The 26,338-nt window shown below is 33.0% G+C and overlaps 1 protein-coding gene and 1 long non-coding RNA gene across 3 annotated transcripts in view; both read right to left on the reverse strand.

Moving 5' to 3' along the window:
- The window catches only part of LOC143053434 (uncharacterized), a 97,065-nt gene that overhangs the window by 60,668 nt on the left and 10,059 nt on the right, over positions 1 to 26,338 (reverse strand). The gene's annotated exons all lie outside the window — the stretch shown is intronic.
- On the reverse strand, positions 626 to 24,923 carry LOC143053431 (uncharacterized). 2 transcript variants are annotated; one of them, XM_076226216.1, is made up of 11 exons: positions 24,566 to 24,923; positions 22,983 to 23,070; positions 15,257 to 15,364; positions 13,906 to 14,013; positions 12,755 to 12,862; positions 7,804 to 7,914; positions 5,669 to 5,779; positions 4,282 to 4,389; positions 3,079 to 3,189; positions 1,696 to 1,803; positions 626 to 734 (listed from the first exon to the last, which is right to left on the reverse strand). In XM_076226216.1, the coding sequence occupies exons 1-11, from the start codon at positions 24,884 to 24,886 to the stop codon at positions 655 to 657; spliced, it is 1,362 nt and encodes a 453-aa protein (XP_076082331.1). In that variant the 5' UTR covers positions 24,887 to 24,923; the 3' UTR covers positions 626 to 654. The 2 variants fall into 2 exon arrangements, with proteins under 2 accessions (XP_076082331.1, XP_076082332.1); XM_076226217.1 differs by lacking the exon at positions 3,079 to 3,189.

The following is a 26,338-nucleotide window of genomic DNA, read 5'->3' on the forward strand; positions in this document are numbered from 1 at the left end:
GGTCGAGCACAAAAACTGGTCAATTCAGACTCTGAGCAGTTTGTAGTGATAATTATGTACTGACATGATAATACGGATGTTGTTCTATTTCAAGTTTAGAGTTACAAATCATAAAAAAAGACATTTCAAATTAAGGAATGTATCTCCATCATGCAAAGATCTGATACATTGTCTATGTTGGACTTTACTTTCTATTCCTTATAGCTTTTAAAGGCTTTTTCCTATTCCCGATTGCGGCGTTTTGACGGAATAGAAACTCGCAAGGCGGGTGATGCATGCATAACAAAAGACAATTACCCTGTCGACGTACTCGGCCTCGCTTCTTTTGATGTTTCCTTCAGTTTATGTTTGTTTGTCAATTCTTAATCAATTTGAGAGGTAAAATACTGGCGCTTTAATTGTATTAGGTTTTGAATTTTAAAAGGTTTTGGCTTCGAGTATCACCGAAGCGACATTAATTGTCGAAATGTGCGTCTGGTGCAGTAAACTTTGTAGTTTAAATGGTATTGAAAGTAAACGAAATATACTTACTGTTTCAAGTTGATCCGTCCAATCCGGCTTTAAATGCGCAGTTGTATTTTATTGGGACCGTTAATATTATTGCAAATAAATGAAATATACGTACTTTCACACTTTGATCCAGACCATCCGATTTTAATCGCAGTTGTAATTTGATCCTCCAGCAGGTGTACAACTACCACCGTTGAGACATGGGTTGGGTGAGCATGCGTATACTGAATCAATTAATAATATTTTTTTCAATCATCAGATATATTAAATGATTTATAAATGCAGTATATAAAAATGGAAATTTCTAATCTCAAAACTTTTGTAGATTCCTTTGAAGCTTGTTATACTTAACTATATTTATCAAAGGACATTTACGCTCATATTTGCACTCCTGTGGTCACGTTGAAGTGTGCTCGAATCGAGTGGTGTAATTTGTTAGTTCGGTCCCTGGCCAGGTCAACAAATTTAGCATTTTCTACTTCTCTGCTTACCAAGATTCGATAAAGGGTAAGAACAAAGACTGGCAGGACTTCAGTCATAATATGAAATCGAATAGCTTGAAAATATAAAAAGAAGATGTGGTATGATTGCCAATGAGACAACTGTCCACAAGAGACCAAAATGACACAGACATTAACAACTATACCGTACCGCCACCGTACGGCCTTCAACACAGACTCTCTGTCACTCTGTTACACATTACGTTAAAATCTCACTCAGTGTCCTTATAGTGGAAAGCTACGTTCATGTTCATATTGTTTCTTTGTAATTATGCATGCACGTCCATTTTCACTGAACTAGTACACATTTTTATTTAGGAGCCAGCTGAAGCCAGCTGAAGCCCGCCTCCGGGTGCGGTATTTTCTCGCTGTGTTGAAGGCCCATTGGTGGCCTTAGGCTGTTTTCTGCTCTTTATAGTCGGGTTGCTGTCTCTTTGACATATTCCCAATTTCCATTCTCAATTTTATTACACACAAATCCATCAATCCAGCAAGCATGCAGTTTGACATAGAAATATCCACATACCTGGCATATAAGAATTACAATGATCATTTATTGAAGAAATAAAAAGATAAAAAAAATTGTAATTTATTGATATGCATGTTATATGTCAGATGAAATTCATTCTTACATTTATTATATTAAATAGTCAGAAAATAATTGAAAAAAAAATCGTTTGCTTACCATTGCAGTTACTTCCATACCACCCAAACGAACATGAGCATGTATGACTTGAACTTCCGGTTGGATGACAAGTTCCGTGGTTACAGAGATTTGGTAAACAAGGATTTACTGTATTAAATATTATATGTAATAAGAAATCTAAAGATTGTAGTGCGTTTGTTTATTCTTTTGTACAGCTTATATAGTTTAGTAAGCACACAAAAAGGTGAAGTGCATTTTGTCTGTTTACTAGTACCTGGTTGACCATAAAATAAACATAACTTGTGTTTCGTAATTGTTGCAAAGGAACAATAGTTTTACTGCTTACACAACTTGAATTGTTCGAAATACTTAGGATTTTCTACCCCAGGAATAGATCACCTTATCTGTACAAAACCTTTCAGAAGTTTGAGTCCTTAATGCTCTTCAACTTTGTACTGGATTAGGCCTTTGAACTTTTTTTATTCGAGCGTCACCGATGAGTCTTTTGTAGACGAAACGCAAGACTGGCACATTTATAAGCCTGGTATCTTTGATGAGTAGTTTTTTACTACACAATAATATCATCCTATTGATAACATAACGATGACTGAAACATATGTCACACTAGATACTTTCTAGGTTTGAAATATGTTATAAATAATTAAAGATTTGCCAAACACAAGTAAATTTAAACTGTATATATGAAGTACGCATTGAAATAAATGAAATGTAAATTAGAGTTTTTCAATGGCAAATATTTGTTATCGGAGGGTACACCAGCCCATGGCCTGTTGTCAGTATTTTTGAGATAACATAAAATTGATAAGAATATCTATCCCAAGGCATAGATGACCATAAACAGATTAGGCATTACATTTGGGGATTTTCGTGCTCTTTGACATTGTAATGGATTTAGTTTCCCATCTGTTTCGGTTCGAGTGCCACTGATAAGTCTTCTGTATTTGAAAGGCGCCTTTTTTGTACAAAAGTGTAAGCCTTGTATTTTTTTACATTCATTTGGTTTTGGCTCTGCTGTTAAATGTTTCATTCCTGGGGTATTATTAGCCAGAGTACACGAGTTTACCTGACTTTTAGAGGGGTTTGTTTTCATCAATCTTAAGTTGTCTTAGTAGTATTTGATGGTTGTTGTTCTCTTTTTTATCATAATTTATGAGATACTTAAGAGAAACTTATTTATTTATCGGCAGAGGCACCAACAGGATGTTCTAGCCCACACTTTTTAGCTACCAAATACGATTTGCAGGATTTTCTGTTGCAATTTTGTTCATTTATTATTACTTGCATCAAAAGCAAACGACATTACTTAACAGTGTCCAGATTAAAAATCAAAACATAAATAATATTAACTGCTACAATTGCTATTATATGTAATTTATCAAATTAAAGTTTTCCTTTGCTTACCATTGCAGTTAGGTTCATACCATCCAGACAAACATGAGCATGTATGAGAAAAACTTCCGGTTGGATGACAAGTGCCGCCGTTGATACATGGATTTGGTAAACAAGGATTTACTGTATTCAATAGTATATATAAAACATTAAAACGTATGTATATAAAATAAGGATATGCATGTGACATAATTGCCATGAATGTAATTTAAACACATAAAACAAACTGAACAGATATTTTATTTCTTCAGGTTTTACATCTGAAAAATATTGAATTTAAATTATTTGAATTTGAATCGGAAAGATTAAGTTTGGTTGACGTAGCAACGTTATCTTCACCCGACTATGCTATAGACGCCTGTTATACTTAACTATGTTTATCAAAGGACATTTACGCTCATATTTGCACTCCTGTGGTCACGTTGACGTGTGCTCGAATCGAGTGGTGTAATTTGTTAGTTCGGTCCCTGGCCAGATCAACAAATTTAGTATTTTCTACTTCTCTGCTTACCAAGATTCGATAAAGGGTAAGAACAAAGACTGGCAGGACTTCAGTCATAATATGAAATCTAATAGCTTGAAAATATAAAAAAGAAGATGTGGTATGATTGCCAATGAGACAACTGTCCACAAGAGACCAAAATGACACAGACATTAACAACTATACCGTACCGTCACCGTACGGCCTTCAACACAGACTCTCTGTCACTCTGTTTCACATTACGTTAAAATATCACTCAGTGTCCTTATAGTGGAAAGCTACGTTCATGTTCATATTGTTTCTTTGTAATTATGCAAGCACGTCCATTTTCACTGAACTAGTACACATTTTTATTTAGGAGCCAGCTGAAGCCCGCCTCCGGGTGCGGTATTTTCTCGCTGTGTTGAAGGCCCATTGGTGGCCTTAGGCTGTTTTCTGCTCTTTATAGTCGGGTTGTTGTCTCTTTGACATATTCCCCATTTCCATTCTCAATTTTATTACACACATATCAATCAATCCAGCAAGCATGCAGTTTGCCATAGAAATATCCACATACCTGGCATATAAGAATTACAATGCTCATTTATTGAAGAAATAAAAAGATAAAAAAAATTGTAATTTATTGATATGCATGTTATATGTCACTACGTCAATGTAATTTCAGATGAAATTCATTCTTACATTTATTATTTTAGATAGTCAGAAAATAATTGAAAAAAAAATCATTTGCTTACCATTGCAGTTACTTCCATACCACCCAAACGAACATGAGCATGTATGACTTGAACTTCCGGTTGGATGACAAGTTCCGTGGTTACAGGGATTTGGTAAACAAGGATTTACTGTATTAAATATTATATGTAATAAGAAATCTAAAGATTGTATTGCGTTTGTGTATTCTTTTGTACAGCTTATATAGTTTAGTAAGCACACAAAAAGGTGAAGTGCATTTTGTCTGTTTACTAGTACCTGGTTGACCATAAAATAAACATAACTTGTGTTTCGTAATTGTTGCAAAGGAACAATAGTTTTACTGCTTACACAACTTGAATTGTTCGAAATACTTAGGATTTTCTACCCCAGGAATAGATCACCTTATCTGTACAAAACCTTTCAGAAGTTTGAGTCCTTAATGCTCTTCAACTTTGTACTGGATTAGGCCTTTGAACTTTTTTTATTCGAGCGTCACCGATGAGTCTTTTGTAGACGAAACGCAAGACTGGCACATTTATAAGCCTGGTATCTTTGATGAGTAGTTTTTTACTAGACAATAATATCATCCTATTGATAACATAAGGATGACTGAAACATATGTCACACTAGATACTTTCTAGGTTTGAAATATGTTATAAATAATTAATGATTTGCCAAACACAAGTAAATTTAAACTGTATATATGAAGTACGCATTGAAATAAATGAAATGTAAATTAGAGTTTTTCAATGGCAAATATTTGTTATCGGAGGGTACACCAGCCCATGGCCTGTTGTCAGTATTCTTGAGATGACATAACATAAAATTGATAAGAATATCTACTCCAAGGCATAGATGACCATAAACAGATTAGGCATAACATTTGGGGATTTTCGTGCTCTTTGACATTGTAATGGATTTAGTTTCCCATCTGTTTCGGTTCGAGTGCCACTGATAAGTCTTCTGTATTTGAAAGGCGCCTTTTTTGTACAAAATTGTAAGCCTTGTATATTTTTACATTCATTTGGTTTTGGCTCTGCTGTTAAATGTTTCATTCCTGGGGTATCATTAGCCAGAGTACACGAGTTTACCTGACTTTTAGAGGGGTTTGTTTTCATCAATCTTAAGTTGTCTTAGTAGTATTTGATGGTTGTTGTTCTCTTTTTATCATAATTTATGAGATACTTAAGAGAAACTTATTTATTTATCGGCAGAGGCACCAACAGGATGTTCTAGCCCACACTTTTTAGCTACCAAATAAGATTTGCAGGATTTTCTGTTGCAATTTTGTTCATTTATTATTACTTGCATCAAAAGCAAACGACATTACTTAACAGTGTCCAGATTAAAAATCAAAACATAAATAATATTAACTGCTACAATTGCTATTATATGTAATTTATCAAATATAAGTTTTCCTTTGCTTACCATTGCAGTTAGGTTCATACCATCCAGACAAACATGAACATGTATGAGAAAAACTTCCGGTTGGATGACAAGTGCCGCCGTTGATACATGGATTTGGTAAACAAGGATTTACTGTATTCAATAGTATATATAAAACATTAAAACGAATGTATATAAAATAAGGATATGCATGTGACATAATTGCCATGAATGTAATTTAAACACATAAAACAAACTGAACAGATATTTTATTTCTTCAGGTTTTACATCTGAAAAATATTGAATTTAAATTATTTGAATTTGAATCGGAAAGATTAGTTTGGTTGACGTAGCAACGTTATCTTCACCCGACTATGCTGTAGACGCCTGTTATACTTAACTATATTTATCAAAGGACATTTACGCTCATATTTGCACTCCTGTGGTCACGTTGAAGTGTGCTCGAATCGAGTGGTGTAATTTGTTAGTTTGGTCCCTGACCAGATCAACAAATTTAGCATTTTCTACTTCTCTGCTTACCAAGATTCGATAAAGGGTAAGAACAAAGACTGGCAGGACTTCAGTCATAATATGAAATCGAATAGCTTGAAAATATAAAAAAAAAGGTGTGGTATGATTGCCAATGAGACAATTGTCCACAAGAGACCAAAATGACACAGACATTAACAACTATACCGTACCGTCACCGTACGGCCTTCAACACAGACTCTCTGTCACTCTGTTACACATTACGTTAAAATTTCACTCAGTGTCCTTATAGTGGAAAGCTACGTTCATGTTCATATTGTTTCTTTGTAATTATGCATGCACGTCCATTTTCACTGAACTAGTACACATTTTTATTTAGGAGCAAGCTGAAGCCCGCCTCCGTGTGCGGTATTTTCTCAGTGTGTTGAAGGCCCATTGGTGGCCTTATGCTGTTTTCTGCTCTTTATAGTCGGGTTGCTGTCTCTTTGACATATTCCCCATTTCCATTCTCAATTTTATTACACACAAATCCATCAATCCAGCAAGCATGCAGTTTGACATAGAAATATCCACATACCTGGCATATAAGAATTACAATGCTCATTTATTGAAGAAATAAAAAGATAAAAAAAATCGTTTGCTTACCATTGCAGTTACTTCCATACCACCCAAACGAACATGAGCATGTACGACTTGAACTTCCGGTTGGATGACAAGTTCCGTGGTTACAGGGATTTGGTAAACAAGGATTTACTGTATTAAATATTATATGTAATAAGAAATCTAAAGATTGTAGTGCGTTTGTGTATTCTTTTGTACAGCTTATGTAGTTTAGTAAGCACAAAAAAAGGTGAAGTGCATTTTGTCTGTTTACTAGTACCTGGTTGACCATAAAATAAACATAACTTGTGTTTCGTAATTGTTGCAAAGGAACGATAGTTTTACTGCTTACACAACTTGAATTGTTCGAACTACTTAGGATTTTCTACCCCAGGAATAGATCACCTTAACTGTACAAAACCTTTCAGAAGTTTGAGTCCTTAATGCTCTTCAACTTCGTACTGGATTAGGCTTTTGAACTTTTTTATTTGAGCGTCACCGATGGGTCTTTTGTAGACGAAACGCAAGACTGGCACATTTATAAGCCTGGTATCTTTGATGAGTAGTTTTTCTACTAGACAATAATATCATCCTATTGATAACATAAGGATGACTGAAACAAATGTCACACTAGATACTTTCTAGGTTTGAAATATGTTATAAATAATTAATGATTTGCCAAACACAAGTAAATTTAAACTGTATATATGAAGTACGCATTGAAATAAATGAAATGTAAATTAGAGTTTTTCAATGGCAAATATTTGTTATCGGAGGGTACACCAGCCCATGGCCTGTTGTCAGTATTCTTGAGATAACATAACATAAAATTGATAAAAATATCTACCCCAAGGCATAGATGACCATAAACAGATTAGGCATAACATTTGGGGATTTTCGTGCTCTTTGACATTGTAATGGATTTAGTTTCCCATCTGTTTCGGTTCGAGTGCCACTGATAAGTCTTCTGTATACTGTACATATTTGTATTTTCAAAATTGTCCATTATTTGAAATCAATCCAGATTCAATTAAAGCAATTTTTTTACATCGAGAGAAGTCATTTGCATTTTCGTAAAATATACTCACTGTTACAAGTTGACCCATACCATCCGAAAGGACATGAACATTCGTAATTCGATCCGCCAGTCGGAGTACACGTACCACCATTGAGACAGGGGCTCGGTAAACATGCATTCGCTGAAACAGAAGTCAATAAAAGAAATAAAATCATCTAGAAATTAAAATAATTTTTTTTAAATAGATCAAAACAATTTGGAATGTCTCACATTGAAATTACTATAGCAATACACATAATCGCAATTTAGTCCAACATGAAAAAAAGTTACTTGGACAACTTCCTTTTTGTGCCAAATGTCTCAAAACAAGTGACATTTTCCAAAACCTCAGCTCATTACTGATGTTTTTGCAGTAATGAGCTGAGGTTTGGAAATTTACGAAAAACAAGAATGTGTCCATGGTACACGGATGCCCCACTCGCACTATCATTTTCTATGTTCAGTGGTTCAATTTTGGTAAAAACTCTAATTTGGCATTAAAATTAGAAAGATCATATCATAGGGAACATGTTTAGTTGATTTTAGTCTATGATGCATGATTTTTTTTATTATTAATTGATTTGGCTTTTAACTAGCTGTCAGTAACTACGAGTAGTCTCAAATCGTACTTTCTAGTTAATTTGACCTATATTTTTGTTATTTAATGTTAACTTATATCTGGTCTATATATCAGCTTTGAATTCAGTGGCGGATTTACCGGGGGCACAGGGGCACAGGGGCACGTGCCCCCCCCCCCCCCCCCCAGTCAAGGTCACCAAAAACTTTTCCAACATAAATTTATTGCCACTGAATCTGCTTATCCATATTATCTAGAGCGGAAATTAATCACAGCTTGATTTGACTTCTTAAATCGGCTGTTAATTAACCCCATCTTCAACATGTGTGATTTATGACAACTTATCGATTGGTGTGTAAATATTGACACCTGTGTGTAATGTCTCTTTGCAAAACCCTTAATGAGTCTTTTATGTAAACTACATGTACATGATGATTAGAATAGTACTTTAATAATAATATTTTTATTTGTTTTTAATTTCTAATTACAGATTAAAATTCATTAACACTGATAACCTGAGGTTAAAGCTTTTGACCCGGAAAGTAATAACCAACTAAAATCTGTTTTAAAAAAATAGGTTCAAATAGATGTTTAGTGTCAAGACTGTTGGTATCATTATATGGGGGATATGTCTTCATAACAAAATACTCACTTTTCCATTTCTTGTGAACGTATTTTTTTTCTAGAAACTGTCTTTTATGTGATTTTCTTCAACGACAATTTTTTTTTCAATATCATACAAGATTTTATTAACTGAATGTCGTATTTCTTTTTCTCTTATTTTGAAAGGAAACCAACAATTTGCCCCCCTTTTTTCCACAAAAAAATGAATATGCATTACCTAATATATATATTATGATCAATAAAATGCTATTGTATTCTTATAAGACCTACTTTATAACATAATATGGGACTAATACATTACATTTATCTATTAGTAAAAGCAAACTGTGAATTTATGCATGAATATTTTTCTTGTTTCAATTACCACGTATGAGACTATGAATGGTCACCATTTATGAAGATAAGAATGGGGTTATTACAGATGAGAGAATAATGGTAAAAAAAGTAAGATTAGGAGCGGGACCAAAAACTATTGACAACAGAATAAAGAGATGATGAAATATAAAGAAAAGATTGATTGATTCGTGATTGCTTAATGTCCAGTGGCAAGCATTTCATGCATGTTTAAGACAAAATAATTGAGATCAAAGAATAAAGAATAGAGTGAAACGGTAATAAAAAAAAAGATATAGAAATATGGAAACGATGGACCCCCCCCCCCCCCCCCCCCCTCAACACACACACCACAACCATTACCACAAACACTCGCATATATACATCTCTAAACAAATAACCAATTTTGGTTTCATGATGCCCCCCAGACATCGAGCTTCTGGACTCGCCCAAATTGATAAGTGTTTGGAATTACTATAAATTTTCACTTCTTCGTACTATGAACATCAAAATTATTTCCTTTCTCCTTTTATACTGTATATACATCACACTTCCGGCACCTGTACATGAAGAACACGAAGTTTTATCGAGCACCAATTTTATAGTTTTATTGTTGATATTCACCCCACATGTACCAAGTTTTAGGAAAGTTTTATTGATATACAAGAAATTTCTTGGTGTTCCTAAACGGAAAGTTATACAGACAAAAGAAGAAGTATACTTAACAACAAAATTTATTTTTATTCACTTGTGTATAATTTTGATATTGCAAATGGCGTAATTTGTTTCTTCAAAGTTGATGTTTTTTCTGAAAGTATTTAGCATTTCACAGCGGTATAATACTTTAATTTTAATTATTCATCCCTTTTTTTTTTTACCTTTGTATTTACATTGTATCATAGATCAAATTTATTCGTTCAGTGTATGTTCATTTGTATTGCTACGTCTTTTGATTGAGTTAGGCCATTCCAATTGATATTTTATAGTGTGTCTTTCTATGTTGTAATGTTACATTATTGTTTCAGATAAGGGTAAAGGTTTCGTTCCATTAAAACGTTTAAACCCGCTGAAATTGTTTGCACCTGTCCTAAGTCAGGAATATGATGTTCAGTAGTTGTCGTTTGTTGGTTTTCCCGTTTGAATGGTTTTACACTAGTAATTTTTGGGGGGCCCTTAATAGCTTGCTGTTCGGTGTGAGCCAAGGATCCGTGTTGAAGACCGTACCTTGACTCATAATGGTTTACTTGTATTAATTGTGACTTGGATGGAGAGTTGTCTCTTTGGCACTCATATCACATCTTCCTATATCTATATTTGTACTACGTTTCAAGTTGATTGGACTTCAACTTCATCAAAAACTACCTTGACCAAAAACTTTAACCAACCTTGACCAAAAACTTTAACCTGAAGCGGGAGAGACGGACGGACGAACGAACGAACGCACAGACCGAAAAACATAATGCCCCTAGGTGGGGCATAAAAAAATACATTTAAAAATTTTAATAGATTATATTATTGCAAGCTTTCAGTAAAAGAAAAAACTTTTTATTTGAAAATTATCGATAAAGTTGATTTATTTTGTTCGTCGTACCATTGACATTAATGTTTAAAGTGACTTATAGACCCAAAGGGTCAGGTGTTATAGTTATCAAAGGTACCAGGATTATAATTTAGTACGCCACACGCGCGTTTCGTCTACATAAGACTCATCAGTGACGCTCATATCAAAATATTTATAAAGCCAAACAATTACAAAGTTGTATTATATACTATTTTGTGAAAAAACACATGTCACTATAAAAAATAATGTAGTTATTTAGTATAATATAATTTTTTGAGACACAAGTTAAAGTCATTACAATATTTATTTTGAAATGTTTACGATGGTTTAAAAAGGTTTCTTGGAAAAGAGTTATGCCCATACATTATTTAAACAGGGCCTAAATAGCTGTGACGTATTGAAATCTGTGTTATTTCATACCTTATCCGGATTGGAAAAACAACAGCGATAAGGTTTCTTTTTTAGCCACGGCGTTATCAGTTTTTTTTCGACTTATGAGTTTGAATGTCCCTCTGGTATCTTTCGCTTATCTTTTTCGTTCTCTTTCAGGTATTACAAAATTCTTCAAATGACAATGAAATATTAAATAAAAAACCAACTTCAAAACCAAAGCAAAGATCTCAGCTAGTATATGTTTGTAAGAAGCATAACAAACAAACTACTCGTAATTCTCATGCAAACAAAGCTGTTCATGTTAATTTGGAAACTTTTTCTATGCCCCATTTATGGGCATTATGTTTTCTGGTCTGTGCGTCTGTTCGTTTGTCCGTCCGTCTGTCCCGCTTCAGTTAAAGTTTTCAGGTTAAAGTTTTTGGTCGAGGTAGTTTTGATGAATTTGAAGTCCGATCAACTTGAAACTTAGTACACATGTTCCCTATGATATGATCTTTCTAATTTGAATGCCAAATTAGAGATTTTACCCCATTTTTACGGTCCATTGAACATAGCAAATGATAGTGCGGATGGGGCATCCGTGTACATTGGACACATTCTTGTTTCTCTTAAGTTTGACACCAGGGTCTAGTAACATGACGATTTCCATTTAAATCCAAGCAAAAGCACGAATGTTATAACAAAATTTTGATAATGAATTTCATTTAAAAGCACATTTTCCCGTTAAACATGTCAAATTTCCGTTATGATTCTAACAAAAAAAATCTTAAATTTGAATCTTCAACTAAAAGTATTAGTTTACCTGTTTTTGCGAATTTAATTAACATAGTTTATTATTAAAAATCATGTCAATTTTGTTGAAAACAAAGCATAACGAGATGTGTTTCGAATTTTGTTTGTTTCATTTTTTAACTTATAAGAAGTCTTTATCAAATAAGTATGGCTTGGTATTTTACAGGTATCGTACGCATCCCTGGGGCATTGGTGGCCGAGCGGTCTAAGTAGTTACTACTGTAATCACTAGCCAGTCAAAACTGAGGTTGTGAGTTCGAACCCCGCTTTTCGGGTGCACTCGACTCCAATCTTAATTGACTAGGATTGTCAGTTTTCCTATCGAAGGTCGGTGGTTTTCTCCGGGCACTCCGGCTTCCTCCACCAAACAAAACTGGCCGCCACGAAATAGCCCAAAAGTGGTGCTTAAAAGTGGCGTTAAAACACCAAAAATCAAATCGAATCAAATCGTATGCATCCCCATCTCTTAACATAGAAAAAATTTATAATTTTGGGCATAAAATGAAAAAATAAAAAATATTGGGACACATTTTTTTTCTTTCTCTTCGTTTTCTCTTCATATTCAGGTGGGTAACCTGTAGATGTTGTAATAGTAGTCTTTTAATGTTGTAAACTATATATTATTTGATTTGACTATTAACTTATTTCATAACGGTTTGGTCGTTAGAAGCAAGTTAATTCTTGAATCAAAATTAAACTTACACTCGCAATTCGTTCCGTAATATGCAAGTGTACATGCACAAGAATAAGTTGCCCCAGCGATACTACATGTTCCTCCATTCTGACATGGACCCACTGAACATGGCGTAACTGAAAAAAAAGTATATATGTCTGTTATCATAAATTCAATGTGTAAAATTGCTTTTTTCCGTAAAACACAGAGCACTATTAAGTGATCTAATTTTCTTTGAAACCGGCAACAGTTGATTCCATTATGGACATTGAAGAAGCAAATCTATGCATTTGGACATTAACGGAGTACTCGCAAATGAATATGTATCAACCATCTTTATCCTATATCTGAAAGTTCTTTTATTTTAAAGCATTAATACGTTTGTTTAAGTTAGTTTTGATTATGCTATTTAAAACCGTCATGTATAAGAGATTATAATGCGTGTCACTGAGATGTGGATTTCCTTACCGGTGATTTCCTTACCCTTTGGGAGCACCGCAGATCACTCCCGATTTTGCTGGGGTTCGTTTTGATCAGTTTTTAGTTTTCTATGTTGTGTTTTTTGAGACTGTAACAGTCGTTGGTCTTTTGATCGTTTTTAAGTTTTAACCGCTAAAAGTATGTGGTATTGTATGGCTTTGTATGGTATTGTATGATATGATTGTTTAGGGTTGGGCGTAGTTTAGGGGAGGGTATGTAGGGTAGGGTTGGATATTGTTTGGTACGGTATGGGAATGGTACGCCACCCCTTTAATAGAAAAGAGTATAATTGTTTTGCATAAAATCATTAAAAAACGAAATAATGAAACGTTTTTTTTTTTGTTTTTTTTTCTTCTAGTTCCTTTTCTTCTTCAATCGGTAACATGAGGACGTTGCAATAGTAGTATTTTGGTGTTGTAATACCTATAATATTTGATTTGACTATTGACATATTATATAATGGTTTTGTTCCTTTTTAATAGAAAAGGGTATAAAGTTTTTATCATAAAATCGTTAAAAAACGAAATAATGGAACGTTTTTTCTTTCTTTCTTTCTTTTTTTCTGCATTTGGTAACATGAGGACGTTGTAATAGTAGTCTTTTGATGTAATACCTATTACATTTGATTTGACTATTGAAATATTATATAATGGTTTTGTCGTTAGAAGCAAGTAACTTCTTCAATCAAAATTGAACTTACACTCGCAATTATTTCCGTAATATCCAGGTTTACACGTACAAGTATAATTTCGTCCAGAGAAAGTACATGTTCCATCATTCTGACATGGACCAGATGAACATGGCGTTACTAAAATGAAGAAGAAGAAAACATAGCTACCATCATCAGTTCAATGTTTAAATCTGCTATTTCCGTTAAACAGAATGCATTTTTAAGTAATCTTATTTTCTCTGAAACACCTGCAATAGTTGATTCCATATATCACAATAAACAGGCAGATATATGCATAGTATGTGCCTGTCCCAAGTCAGGAGCCTGTAATTCAGTGGTTGTCGTTTGTTGCTGTGTTACATATTTGTTTTTCGTTCAATATTTTGTACATAAATTAGGCCGTTAGTTATCTCGTTTGAATTGTTTTACATTTGTCATTTCGGGGCCTTTTATGGATGACTATGCGGTATGCGCTTTGCTCATTGTTGAAGGCCGCACGGTGACCTATAGTTGTTAGTTTCTGTGTCATTTGGTCTCTTGTGAAAAGTTGTCTCTTTGGCAATCATACCACATCTTCTTGTTTACATAGGGACATTAACGGAATACTCTTAAATTGTATCCACCATCTTCATCATTTTATCTTCAGATTTTAACTTATAATAGCATTAACTTGTTTGTGTTTGTATAATTCAGTGTTAGTTGTGCTTTTTATGTATTCATGTAACAATATATTTTATTATAATGCTTTTCACTAAGATGTAAGAATCGACTTGCCCTTCCGGAGCACCCGAAATCAACCCCGGTTTTTGGTGGGGTCGTTAGTTTTCTATGTTGTGTTTTGTAGACTAATGTTTGTCTTTTAAAAGTTTGTCTTTTTTATGTCATTATCAGCTCGTTTTTAACTTATAAATTTTAATCTATCCCTTCGGTATCTTCCGCCTCTATTTAAGAAGCTTGTTAGACCATAGTCCAAATAATTATGCCGTTTTAGTACGGCTTTTTGATAAAAAAAATTTGGACGCCTTCGTAGGAAGGCGTAACAGCAAAATCAAAAATAACCTTTCTAGACGGCATAATTATTTGGACTAGTTAGACCATATATGCAAAAATAGTTGACACGAACGTAAAAGGAATTTTTAAGTTTTGTCCTTTCACGTCGGTCTACCGCAGATTACAATTTACTGCTCTCTTGCGAAATCATCCTATTTGTTAATGTGCATGTTTGTAGTCCTTTCCGACTGATTTATTCATTTTTTTCTTAGGATATGTTCTAACACCGCCGTCCTATGTTCATTGGAGATATAAGCGCTCACGAACACGTTTAAACCCGTCTCAGTCCATTTTCCTGAGCCAGTAGCTTTTAAGTTTATTAAAAACTTACGTTGGCAGTATTTTCCCTGGTATCCAGTTTGGCAGCGACAGCTATAGTCTTTCACAGAGTTGATACATACGGCACCTTTTATACACTGATTATTGTCACACGGTGTTTCTATACAAACAAAAAAGAATTAAAAAATTTAATTCTGTGATTCTCAGATGCAAAATGATATATTATACGAATGATTTTAATTGTAACATTTTTAGAAAAGCGCATTTTCAATTTAGAGAGATTATCCGGAAATAAATATAATTTACTCGATTATCATGTTGGAATTGATATTCTTCCATCGTATGGATGCAGAAAGGTGTTTTAAAGCTATACAAAATTATTGCGCCAATAATAGAATAGAAAATGGAAACGGGACTGTTTTAAAGAGACAACTAGCTAACTAGTTTAAAACAAAAAAATGAAAAAACACACCATTTTCATCATTATAGATTTGTTTTATCAACACTGTGTAGCAACTGGTAAAAAAGAAATTGTGTACAATGGACATTAAAATATATATTATAATAAAGAAGGGAGCGATATCAAAAGGGAGGGGGAAATATATCATATATTAAAAAAAAACAGGCAAAACAACGGCTATAACAGGAAAAACAGACAACTATAAAAAGAAAAAAAAAGCAGGCAACACCACGACTATAAAAAGAAAAAAAATGCGAAACCACGACTATAAAAAGAAACATAAATGCGAAACCACGACTATAAAAAAAAAAGGCAACAACACGGTTATAAAAAAAACAAAAAACAGGCAACACCACGACTATAAAAAAAAACAGGCAAAACAACGGCTATAACAGGAAAAACAGACAACTATAAAAAGAAAAAAAAAGCAGGCAACACCACGACTATAAAAAGAAAAAAAATGCGAAACCACGACTATAAAAAGAAACATAAATGCGAAACCACGACTATAAAAAAAACAGGCAACAACACGGTTATAAAAAAAAAAAAACAGGCAACACCACGACTATAAAAAAAAACAGGCAACACCACGACTATAAAAAAAAACAGGCAACACCACGACTATAAAAAAAAACAGGCAACCCCACGTCTATAAAAAGAAGAAAAAACAGGCAACACCACGACAATAAAAAAAACCAGGCAACACCACGACTATTAAAAAAAAAAAACAGGCAACACCACGTCTATAAAAAGAAGAAAAAAACAGGCAACACCACGACAATAAAAAGAAAAAAAACAAGCAATACCACGACTATAAAAAAGAAGAAAAAAAAACAGGCAACACCACGACTATAAAAAGAAGAAAAAAACAGGCATCACCACGACAATAAAAAGAAAAAAAACAGGCAACACCACGACAATAAAAAGAAAAAACAGGCAACACCACGACAATAAAAAGAAAAAACAGGCAACACCACGACTATAAAAAGGCGGCAAACACCACGACTGTGAAAAAAAGCAGGTATAAAAAGTAAAAACAACAAAAAAAAGTTACAATCCGCAAAACACTACACAAAAGTCTTTGAGACATAATCTTTGGATAAAAGAAACCAACATAATACGTATTATCATTTTAAAAGAAATGGTAGAACAAAATCAACCTGGTACGGATTTCAGTGAGGGCGACGCTTGTTTCTAGCAAAGCCTTCGTGTGGTGTGTTCTAGAATACATTAGAATGGGGAAAAAAGGCATTAGGTTTGTTCGGATAAAATACATGATATGTCCAAGAAAAAGTTTGGGAAGCTGGTAAACTTAAAAAAAAGGTCTAAATAGATAAATTCTTTTTTATATAATGAGTTTCTTTCTATTTCATGGCATGGTATTGGTTGCAAAAATTCGATATTTTTCATTTAAATGCAATATTTTATATTTAATTGGTATATTTCTTCATTTAAATGCAATATTTTTTCATTTGAATGGTATATTTTTTCATTTAGATGCAATAATTTTTATTTAAATGGTATAATTTTGCATTTAAATGGTATATTTTTTTCATTTAAATGGTATATTTTTTCATTTAAATGGTATATTTTTTTCATTTAAATGCAATGTTTGTTATTCAACTGGTATAATTTTTCATTCAAATTGTATAATTTTTCATTCAAATTGTATAATTTTTCATTCAAATGGTATAATTTTCATTTAAATGCAATATTTTTATTCAATTGGTATAAAACGTCATTTGAATGCAATATTTTTTATTCAATTGGTATAATAGTTTTTTTTTATTTATATGCAATAATTGCATCATGGGAAATTCTTTGACGCCTTAAGGTCAAATTTGCAACAACGTTTGTGATTGGTCGGTATTTATTTGGATTGTCTCCCCTTTCTTTCTAAACTTTAGCGACCAAGAATTAAAAAACGCGTCAGAATATCGCCCCTCTAACTAAATTTGGCGTTCGTGCGAGTTCGTGCACTGGCAATTAATGCCAATAATGACTAGGTAAAGTAAAAAAATAATTAATTTGACACAGAACTTGTTAATGGATAGAAACAGATGCCTGCGTGCATTGCAAACACATCTCCAATAAAAACCCTTTCTGAAGAAACCCCCCTACAATCTACACATTGAAATAAAAAAATATATATACACAGCTAGCCCCCCCCCCCCTCCCCCTCTAAGTCAAGATACATGTTATCATGACGTTCTTTTGTGCCACATGTATATTATTTTTTACTTTCATTGATCCTCAGAGACGTTGCAGGAGGACAAACATGAAAAGAAAAGAAAAAGCCTTCCAGGACGTCATAATTATTTGAACTAAGCCACCTCTTTTTTGCTACATGAAGAAAAAAAATCACCTATTTGCAACAGCAGAACCAGAGACCCCGTGACAAGGAGAGACATAAGCTGTTATACTCCGGAACTAGTTCTTTAATAAAGACAATTCAGGATAAATTGGAACCAGTTACTAACCTATTTTACAACAATAGTCCTATGACATAGGACTTCACTGTATGAGGCGTGAAATTCATATTTATTACTATCTATAATATGTGCTCTCATGTATTATGCCGCAAATCACTTTACATTTAGGATTCGTTGCTGAGCTTTTTTTACTGTTCTCATCTCCGAATCCCTTAAATAGACTTTTTTCAAGCCCCACAGTAGTTCAATAATTACTATATGTCATTGCTTAAAAAAGTATGCAGAGCATATCTCAAAACATATTTTATCTTCAGGACTTTTAAATGATTTACTTTTCAATACTGCATTGGGAAAGGATGGGGGAAGGGGGGGGGGGGGGGGGGTATACAAGTTTATTTTGTGATACAGTATATAATATAATTAGGTATCCAACAAGTTATATGATTGTACGTTTAGCTATTATCTAAACCCGTACAAAATGTATATTACGAAACACATATAACAGGGGCGGATAAAAACTTCGGTGTCTTAAGGGGTGGAGGGGGAGGTTCAAATTTAGATATTTGTATAGAGATGTATATATGCGAGTATTGGCAGTAATGGTTGTGGTGTGTGTGTGAGGGGAGGGTTTCAGATCAAAGATAGTTTCTATAATTCTATATCATTTAGTTTTTACAATTTCACTCTATTCTTTATCCTTTGATCTCTATTATATTTCTCCTAAACATGCGTGACATATTTGCCACTGGACATAAGGCAACCAAAAATCATTCAACTTATTCTGTATATTTCATCATTTTTTTATTATGTTATCTAAAGGTTTGGTCCCGCCCCTTATCTATTTATTGTTAATATACTTGATAATGCCATTTTTTTGGAAAAAAAGGTAGGGCAAGGCGTTTTTAAAAACATATCAATGGGTCGCGTTTTTTTTTTTGTTTTTTTTTTTTATTCTTCGGAAGTGAGCCAGAAGAAGTCTATTTCTGTTTTTTTTTGCATTTAGAAGATCTTCTGGCTCTCTTTTACCTCTTCTTTTTTTGTAGGTTTTTACGACGGCAGAGGCACATAACAAACATGGCGTCGTTTAGTCTAAATGAAATTAATAAATTTATAAATGCAGATATATTAGAATATGAGCTGTTTTATATGCTTTTTAGGGCATGACAGTAGGACGATAAGCTGGATAAATATAAGAACTACACGGACAATAACTCTTGAGGGACAATTATTTGATATTCTAGGGAAGGGTTTTTAACGCTACTTTCAACACTATTGGGCTATTCCGTGGTGGTCAGTTTAAATTTATAAATGAAAGATGGGTAAGGGAAGGGATGGCATTATTATTCATTTCAATCTGTCGCTAATCATACCTATTTTTAAGCTCTTACCAGGTAACCCTATTCATGTATGAAATCCTTCTGTCCCCCACCCGAACAAATAAATAAATATAAAATGGCTCTTATCTAACACAAGTTTAAATTGATTGGTTGTATGTTGCTAATTTGAACACCCAGTGACAAATATTTCATTCTTGTTCATGAAAACACGAGTTAAGAAGTCGGGTATATAATATAAAAACAAAGAGATGGAATGTGATTGCAAATAATCCACCGGAGTTCAAATATGAAGTGGATATAAGCAATTATAGACAATCGTAAGGCCTTCAACAATGACAAAAACCTGATACTGTAAATTTGTCTATAAAAGGCTCGACATGAAAATGTAAACAATTCAAACGAAAAAACTAACAGCCTAATTATACATAACAAAACAATTTACAAAATATCAAATATGAGTCGAGACATGAATCAACGACAACCACTAAACTACTGGCTCTTGACCTTGGACAGGTAAATAAAGAATATGGCAGGATTGATATAGAAACGAAGATGTGGTATGATTGCAAATGAAAAAACTCTCCACAAGAGACCTAATGACACAGAAATCAACAGCTATAAGTCACCGTACGGCCTTCGACAATAAGCTAAGCATATATCGCATAGTCGGCTATAAAAGGCCCCGAAATCACAAATGTAAAACAATTCAATCGAGAAAACTAATGGCCGAATTAATGTACAACAAATGAACGAACACAAATATGTATAACAAAGCAACAAACGACAACCACTGAATTGCATGCTCCTGACTTGGGACAAGCACATACATACAGAATGTGGCGGGGTTAAACATGTTAGCGGGATCCTTAATCCCCCCCTAATCCCGGACAGTGGTATAACAGTACAGTAAAATAACAACTTGTACAATTAGTTGCAATTATATTAACTCAAAAGATCGGAACGAGACACACACAAACAAACTAATTTTAATAGAATAGACACAAAGCACCGACATAAGAGTATAAATTTTGCAATTAGTGGAAATTTGCTCAAAGCTAATAACAACTAGAACTGAAGTAAATCTTGTTCTTCCAGATTGAGCTCTTAAACACGGCAAAGGATTTAAAAAAATAATAAAACAGTCTGATAAACGTCTAGTTTACGTTGTATATAGATATAAGAAGATGTGGTTTGAGTGCCGGTGAGACAACTCTTCATCCAAGATAAAATTTGTCAATGTAAACCATTATAGGTCAAAGTACGGTCTTCAACACGGAGCCTTGGCTCAAACCGAACAAAAAGCCATAAAGGGCCCCAAAAAATGACTAGTGTAAAACCATTTAAAGTCTAATCTATTTAAAAAAAAAAAGGTATACTTGCATGTATATCTATATACAATAGAAGTTTTTGAAAAGTGGCCCGAACGTTGTGACCATCGAAATTTTGCAATAGAAATACTAGTTAGGACCACAAGATTTAAAAAAAAAAACAGCCAGTGCAGGGCTCGCACGAACGTCAGATTTAGTTAGAGGGGCGATATTCTGAAGCGTATTTTTAATTATTGGTCACCCATGGTTAGAAACAAAGGGGAGAAATCTAAACAATTATCGAACAATCACAAACGTTGTTGCAAATTTGACCTTAAGACGTCAAAGAATTTCCCATAATGCAATTATTGCATATAAATAAAAAAAAAAACAATTATACCAATGGAATAAAAAATATTGCATACAAATGATTTTTTATACCAATTGAATAAAAAATATTGCATATGAATGAAAATTAGACCATTTGAATGAAAAATTATACCATTTGAATGAAAAATTATACCATTTGAATAAAAAATATTGCATTCAAATGAAAAAATATATCATTTAAATGAAAAATTATACCATTTAAATAAAAAGAATTGCATCTAAATGAAAAAATATACCATTTATATGAAAAAAAATTGCATTTAAATGAAGAAATATACCAATTAAATATAAAATATTGCATTTAAATAAAAAATATCGAATTTTTGCAACCAATACCATGCCATATTATTTGCACCTGCACATAATAGTAAGTTTTATACATTTTATGCATACTATAATATATAGGCAGAAGATATACAACATATTAAACAGACACAGCTACAATAGTTGATACATTGCAGAATCTATACTATTAAACGAGAAGACCTCATTTTGTGTGTCGCTTCTCTTCCTTCCACAATAAATTAATCATCATGCCTCTGTGTCCTATAAGTACCATGCATAGTCGCATTTGTCATCCTCGCTTACGATTATTCAGTTTGGGTTATTTTGGGAAGAAAACGAAAATAAAGGCGTGCGGATATTGTTTCCGTCATCGGACAGACTTTTAAGTCATAGACAAGACTTCTACTATCCTCGGCGGTCACTGATATATTATATAGAGATTAATTCCAAGTTTATATATCATATAGAGTCTCTATATAATATATCATTGACTGCCGTGGATAGTAAACCTGGAATTGATAGTTAATAGCAAATAAACTTTATTTATAGTATATATATATGTTTATAGTAATACAAAAAACAGAAAACCAAAAATAACGGACTTTGGAAAGAAAAAGGAGAGGGCTAAAAAAAATTGTCCTGTCAGCAAGTACCTATGGCTTTTGATACCTTTCCCGAAATTCTTCAGTCATAAAATCTTTTACAAAAAATTCATCCTACAACAGTTTACATACTTTCAATCACGCTCTAAATGCCCGCGATTTCGCGGGTGTGTTCTAGTTAATATGATTGCAAGACAAAGGCTGCTCGGACATACAATTTTTAATTTCTATAACATATGGTGTCTGATGTTTATCTTAGTTTTTATGACAATAAAGGAGTCCAGGCGTTCCAGCAGTTCTCTGCTCTACTGAGTATGTTATTCGAACAAAAACAAACAAATCTATAAACTTAGTTCTTATTTTCAGTGCTATCATATTGGTTTGTTCCAATGATAATTTGCCTCTATAAATATAGAATTTTGTCAACAGAATTTATAAGTTATGTCATTTTTATAGGTTTTCGTTAGAATACCACATAAAACCAAATCTTTATTTAAAGATAGTTCCATTTATATCTTCTCAAATATCCAGATCATAAATTCTTTATAAATCAAAATTTATTGGAAGAAGGGCTGTAATTTTTGTTCTGATAAATGTTTTGCCTTCAAATTCAACAATATTGTTATCGTTTCTGTTGTAAAACCATGTAACACCATCGTTAACCAGATGTTTTATGTATAGTTTATATATACAATTGTAAAAGTGATCTACTGTGGATTCATTATTATTCGTTGGATACCAATTTTCGTGGGTTTCGTCGGTACAAGTGGACCACGAATTCAAATGTCCAAATAATAACAAATTTTGTATAGGCTATATATTTTCAGACATTTGTAAAACCACGAAATCAGATATCCATGAAAATGTAAGTTTTCCTCAATCCACGAAAATTGATACCCACGAAAAATATGAATCCACAGTATAAAGAATTTTAAAATTACAGTAGATCTCGTAATAACACTTACCAAACGGTATACAAATCTGTAGGTTTCCATAGCCAACAATACATCTAGTTTTGGGTGGACAAGTGTTTGGCCAGCAAGCATCTTCATCCTGTCGAATATACATGATCAGATTATAGTACATGTATTTCACAGTATTAAAAAAAAATCCATTAAAAAGGAATCCGTCCACGTCCACTTTGTGTCTTTGTTAGATACATTTCTAATTTGTATCTATTTGATGATCAGTTAAACCTTTTTATACTGATTTTGATAGTTTGTTCTTATGTTGTAATGTGACACCACTGTTCCAGGTTAGGGGAGGGTTGATCGCTTACAATTATGTTTTTCCCCGTATCATTGTTTATGTGCCTGTCCCAAGTCTGGAGCCTGTATATATCAGTCGTTGTCGTTGGTTATTGTCTGTGATATTTGCTTTTCGTAAACTGTTTTGTTATAAATAAGGCCGTCAATTTCCTCATTTTAACTACATATTTAAATTTTTTGTGTATGGGCATTTTATAGTCGATATGATACGGTATATTTTTTCTCTCTTTATAAATGCCGTATGTTTGCCCATAATTGCTTTCATCCACTTCATTCGAACTTTGGTGGATAGTTTTAAAACTCATTTGCAATCATACCACGACTCCTTATTCTTATATTCAATGGTTAAAGATCGACTTATTAGATTGATGGGTTACAACTTGGTTTATAAATTAAAGGACGAACTACAATTTTTGTTCTGATACGTTCTGTTCCTTCAGTTTTAAGAATATTGTTGTCATTCCTGTTAGTAAAACTATTATAATCGATACCAAAATGATCTTTAAATTATTTATTACTTACAAATGAAACCACAATCAGATTAATTGTTAGTCAATTTTTTTTTTAGAAATTTAGAAATGATACAGCTTCTCCGCAACGTTCTATGTGGCATTTGATAAAAGCAGAAACTAGTCGACTGTAGTTAGAGTTCTGTGTGTCTCTGCCTGTCGACTGCGGCACCTTAAAACTAGCATATAAAAACTCCCGAAAAATCGTCATCATTGTCATCCATACATAAGATCACAATATGAAATTTATAATTTCCAAAATGACCTTTAATTTATTCAACAATGATTTATAATAACGCGATCAGATTAATTAATTACTATGATTGTCTTTAATCTCTAGATTACAATCTTTTCGGAAGATTCCAAAACTAAACTTTTAATTTTTATCATTTTATTTTGAAATTTTGAAATTAAATGTATAATGAGGTTGCACGCATATTTTCTATATTTAAATCTTTTTTTATCAGGAGAAATAGAAAAGAGCACATTCGCTATATTAAAATCTTCTTATTATCAGGAGAAACATAAAAGATTAAATGGAGAAATAGAAAAGATTTCAATCTTTTTTCATTTCTCCTGATGAAAAAAAGATTTGAATATAGCAAATGTGCTGGCAACCTAACGACACATACAATCAAACGAAATACTTGTTATGAATCCCGCGTTATTTTACTAGGTAAACATGTGGTATGGACATTTGAAAACATTTTGAATTTGTCTCAAAATGACGTGATTTTATTGTTGGGTTGCTGTCCATTTGACTTAACTTACCTTTGTCCAGTCAGAGATATTAGTGAAATACACCTCATTGCTGTTGTTTATTGTTTCGTCATCACTGCGGGCAACATCTAATAGTTCGCAATAAGATCTGGTCATGTTAAAATTAACTGCGTTACAATCCGTATACATCATGCATTCTAGGACGCATCCTTTCGGCCCGGTCGTTTCACTTGCCTTTACCACAAATGATTCCATTACTTTATTCTTTTCGTAAAAACCGCCAGTCACATTAAGAACTTTTGCCGTGAAAGTCAACTCGAAATTTAGCAAAAAGATTAAGCAAAATTTAAAAAGTTTTAAAGTCATTGCCATTTTTATTTTACTCTTGTCACTGGTCTGGTTAAATCAACTGTTCGTCGTCGACTTAAATACTCGATTGATAGCTTGGAATCAGATCTTATTGAAAACTATAGCCTAAAATAACTTTCCATAAGTTGCGACACGTGGTCCTAAAACTTGACGCGTAATATATATATGATAAAGCCACATCGTGTAGTTTAATGAGCCAACAGCTTGCATTAACCCCATGTCAAACATTATTATATGTGTAAATAATTACATTGGATGTATGTTTCATTATGATACTTTATTCTGATTGGCTAACTGCACATCACGTGTTATTCCGTTACTTCCGCGCTTCCTACAAAATGTACTTCGGTCAACGCTTTTACACCCCAATAAAGTTACAAAAAGAAGCATTCAATTCTTAATTGTTTGTTTTGCGTTTGAAACCAGTAGATTCAGATTTATTTTCAATTACTTTTTTCGTCACTTCCTGTATTTATTTATTGGATGTAAACATTCAAGTGCCTATATTGTTGTTAACATTTATGAAAATTATCAATTAAACCGTTTGTAAATGTGAATCAATTCCGATCCTTTTTAATTTCCGTTTTAGATAACAAAATAGCAATAATAAAAGGAAATCTGTCAAAACAAATATTTTATAAGAGTGGTTTTAAAAACGCTTTCGTTTCCTTGTTAATAGAATGTTTAGATCTAAATAAAAACAAAGATGCATTTGAAATGTAAAACTAATAAAGCGTGCATCAATATTTGTCTGTAAGTCCATACATAGTTTTAAAATATATGGCTGATTTAACTTTTTTGTTATCGTTGTCAGTACAAGTTTTTCAATAGTATTGAATACTATGTTCGTCACAACTACGTACTGTCACATAATTATGTTGTTCAATAAAATAATAAGTTGCCAAGGGATGATTATATAATATTGACTTAGTATATTGACTGGTTCCTTGAATGTTGACTGAATATGTACTTTATTATAAAAATAAGATGTGGTATATGAATGTCAACGAGACAACTTTCCACCAGCGACCAACTATTGTAACAGTTTTAACAACTCTATGACACTGTCCGGCCTTCGACAAAAAGCAAAAACCCATACCACATAGCAAGTATGCGTTTGCTTTGATTTTTCTTTTGTGTCTGTGTTTTATTTATATTGAAACTCCTAACGCAATTTGGTAAACTATTTATACGGATTGTTTTGACTTTTTTTCTGAATGGTTCATTTTACATCTTTCGGCTCTTTTCGCACAAAAATATCACGAAAACCGACATATTTGATTCTATCATAAGTCATGCTGTAAATATACACATAGACACAGACATATCATTTCTTTAAAGAAAAAAAAATCCTACAAACAATTCAATCCAATACGATTCTTAATTACACCTGGAAGTTGAACTTATATGAACGACGATGGACGCCTATAATATTTAGGTTAAATATGCTTGCTC

The sequence above is a fragment of the Mytilus galloprovincialis genome, chromosome 12 (genome assembly GCF_965363235.1).
Source record: "Mytilus galloprovincialis chromosome 12, xbMytGall1.hap1.1, whole genome shotgun sequence".
Lineage (NCBI taxonomy): Eukaryota > Metazoa > Mollusca > Bivalvia > Mytilida > Mytilidae > Mytilus > Mytilus galloprovincialis.

What these genes read in the sequence shown, in the direction of transcription:
- LOC143053431 (XM_076226216.1), bottom strand. Translation starts at nt 24,886, where the DNA reads ATGGCAATGACTTTAAAACTTTTTAAATTTTGCTTAATCTTTTTGCTA. An exon ending in ACAGATTTGTATACCGTTTG is followed by an intron (nt 15,365 to 22,982) that starts GTAAGTGTTATT and finishes TTGTTTGTATAG; the next exon opens with AAACACCGTGTGACAATAAT. An exon ending in GTATGAACCTAACTGCAATG is followed by an intron (nt 1,804 to 3,078) that starts GTAAGCAAAGGA and finishes TATTTAATACAG; the next exon opens with TAAATCCTTGTTTACCAAAT.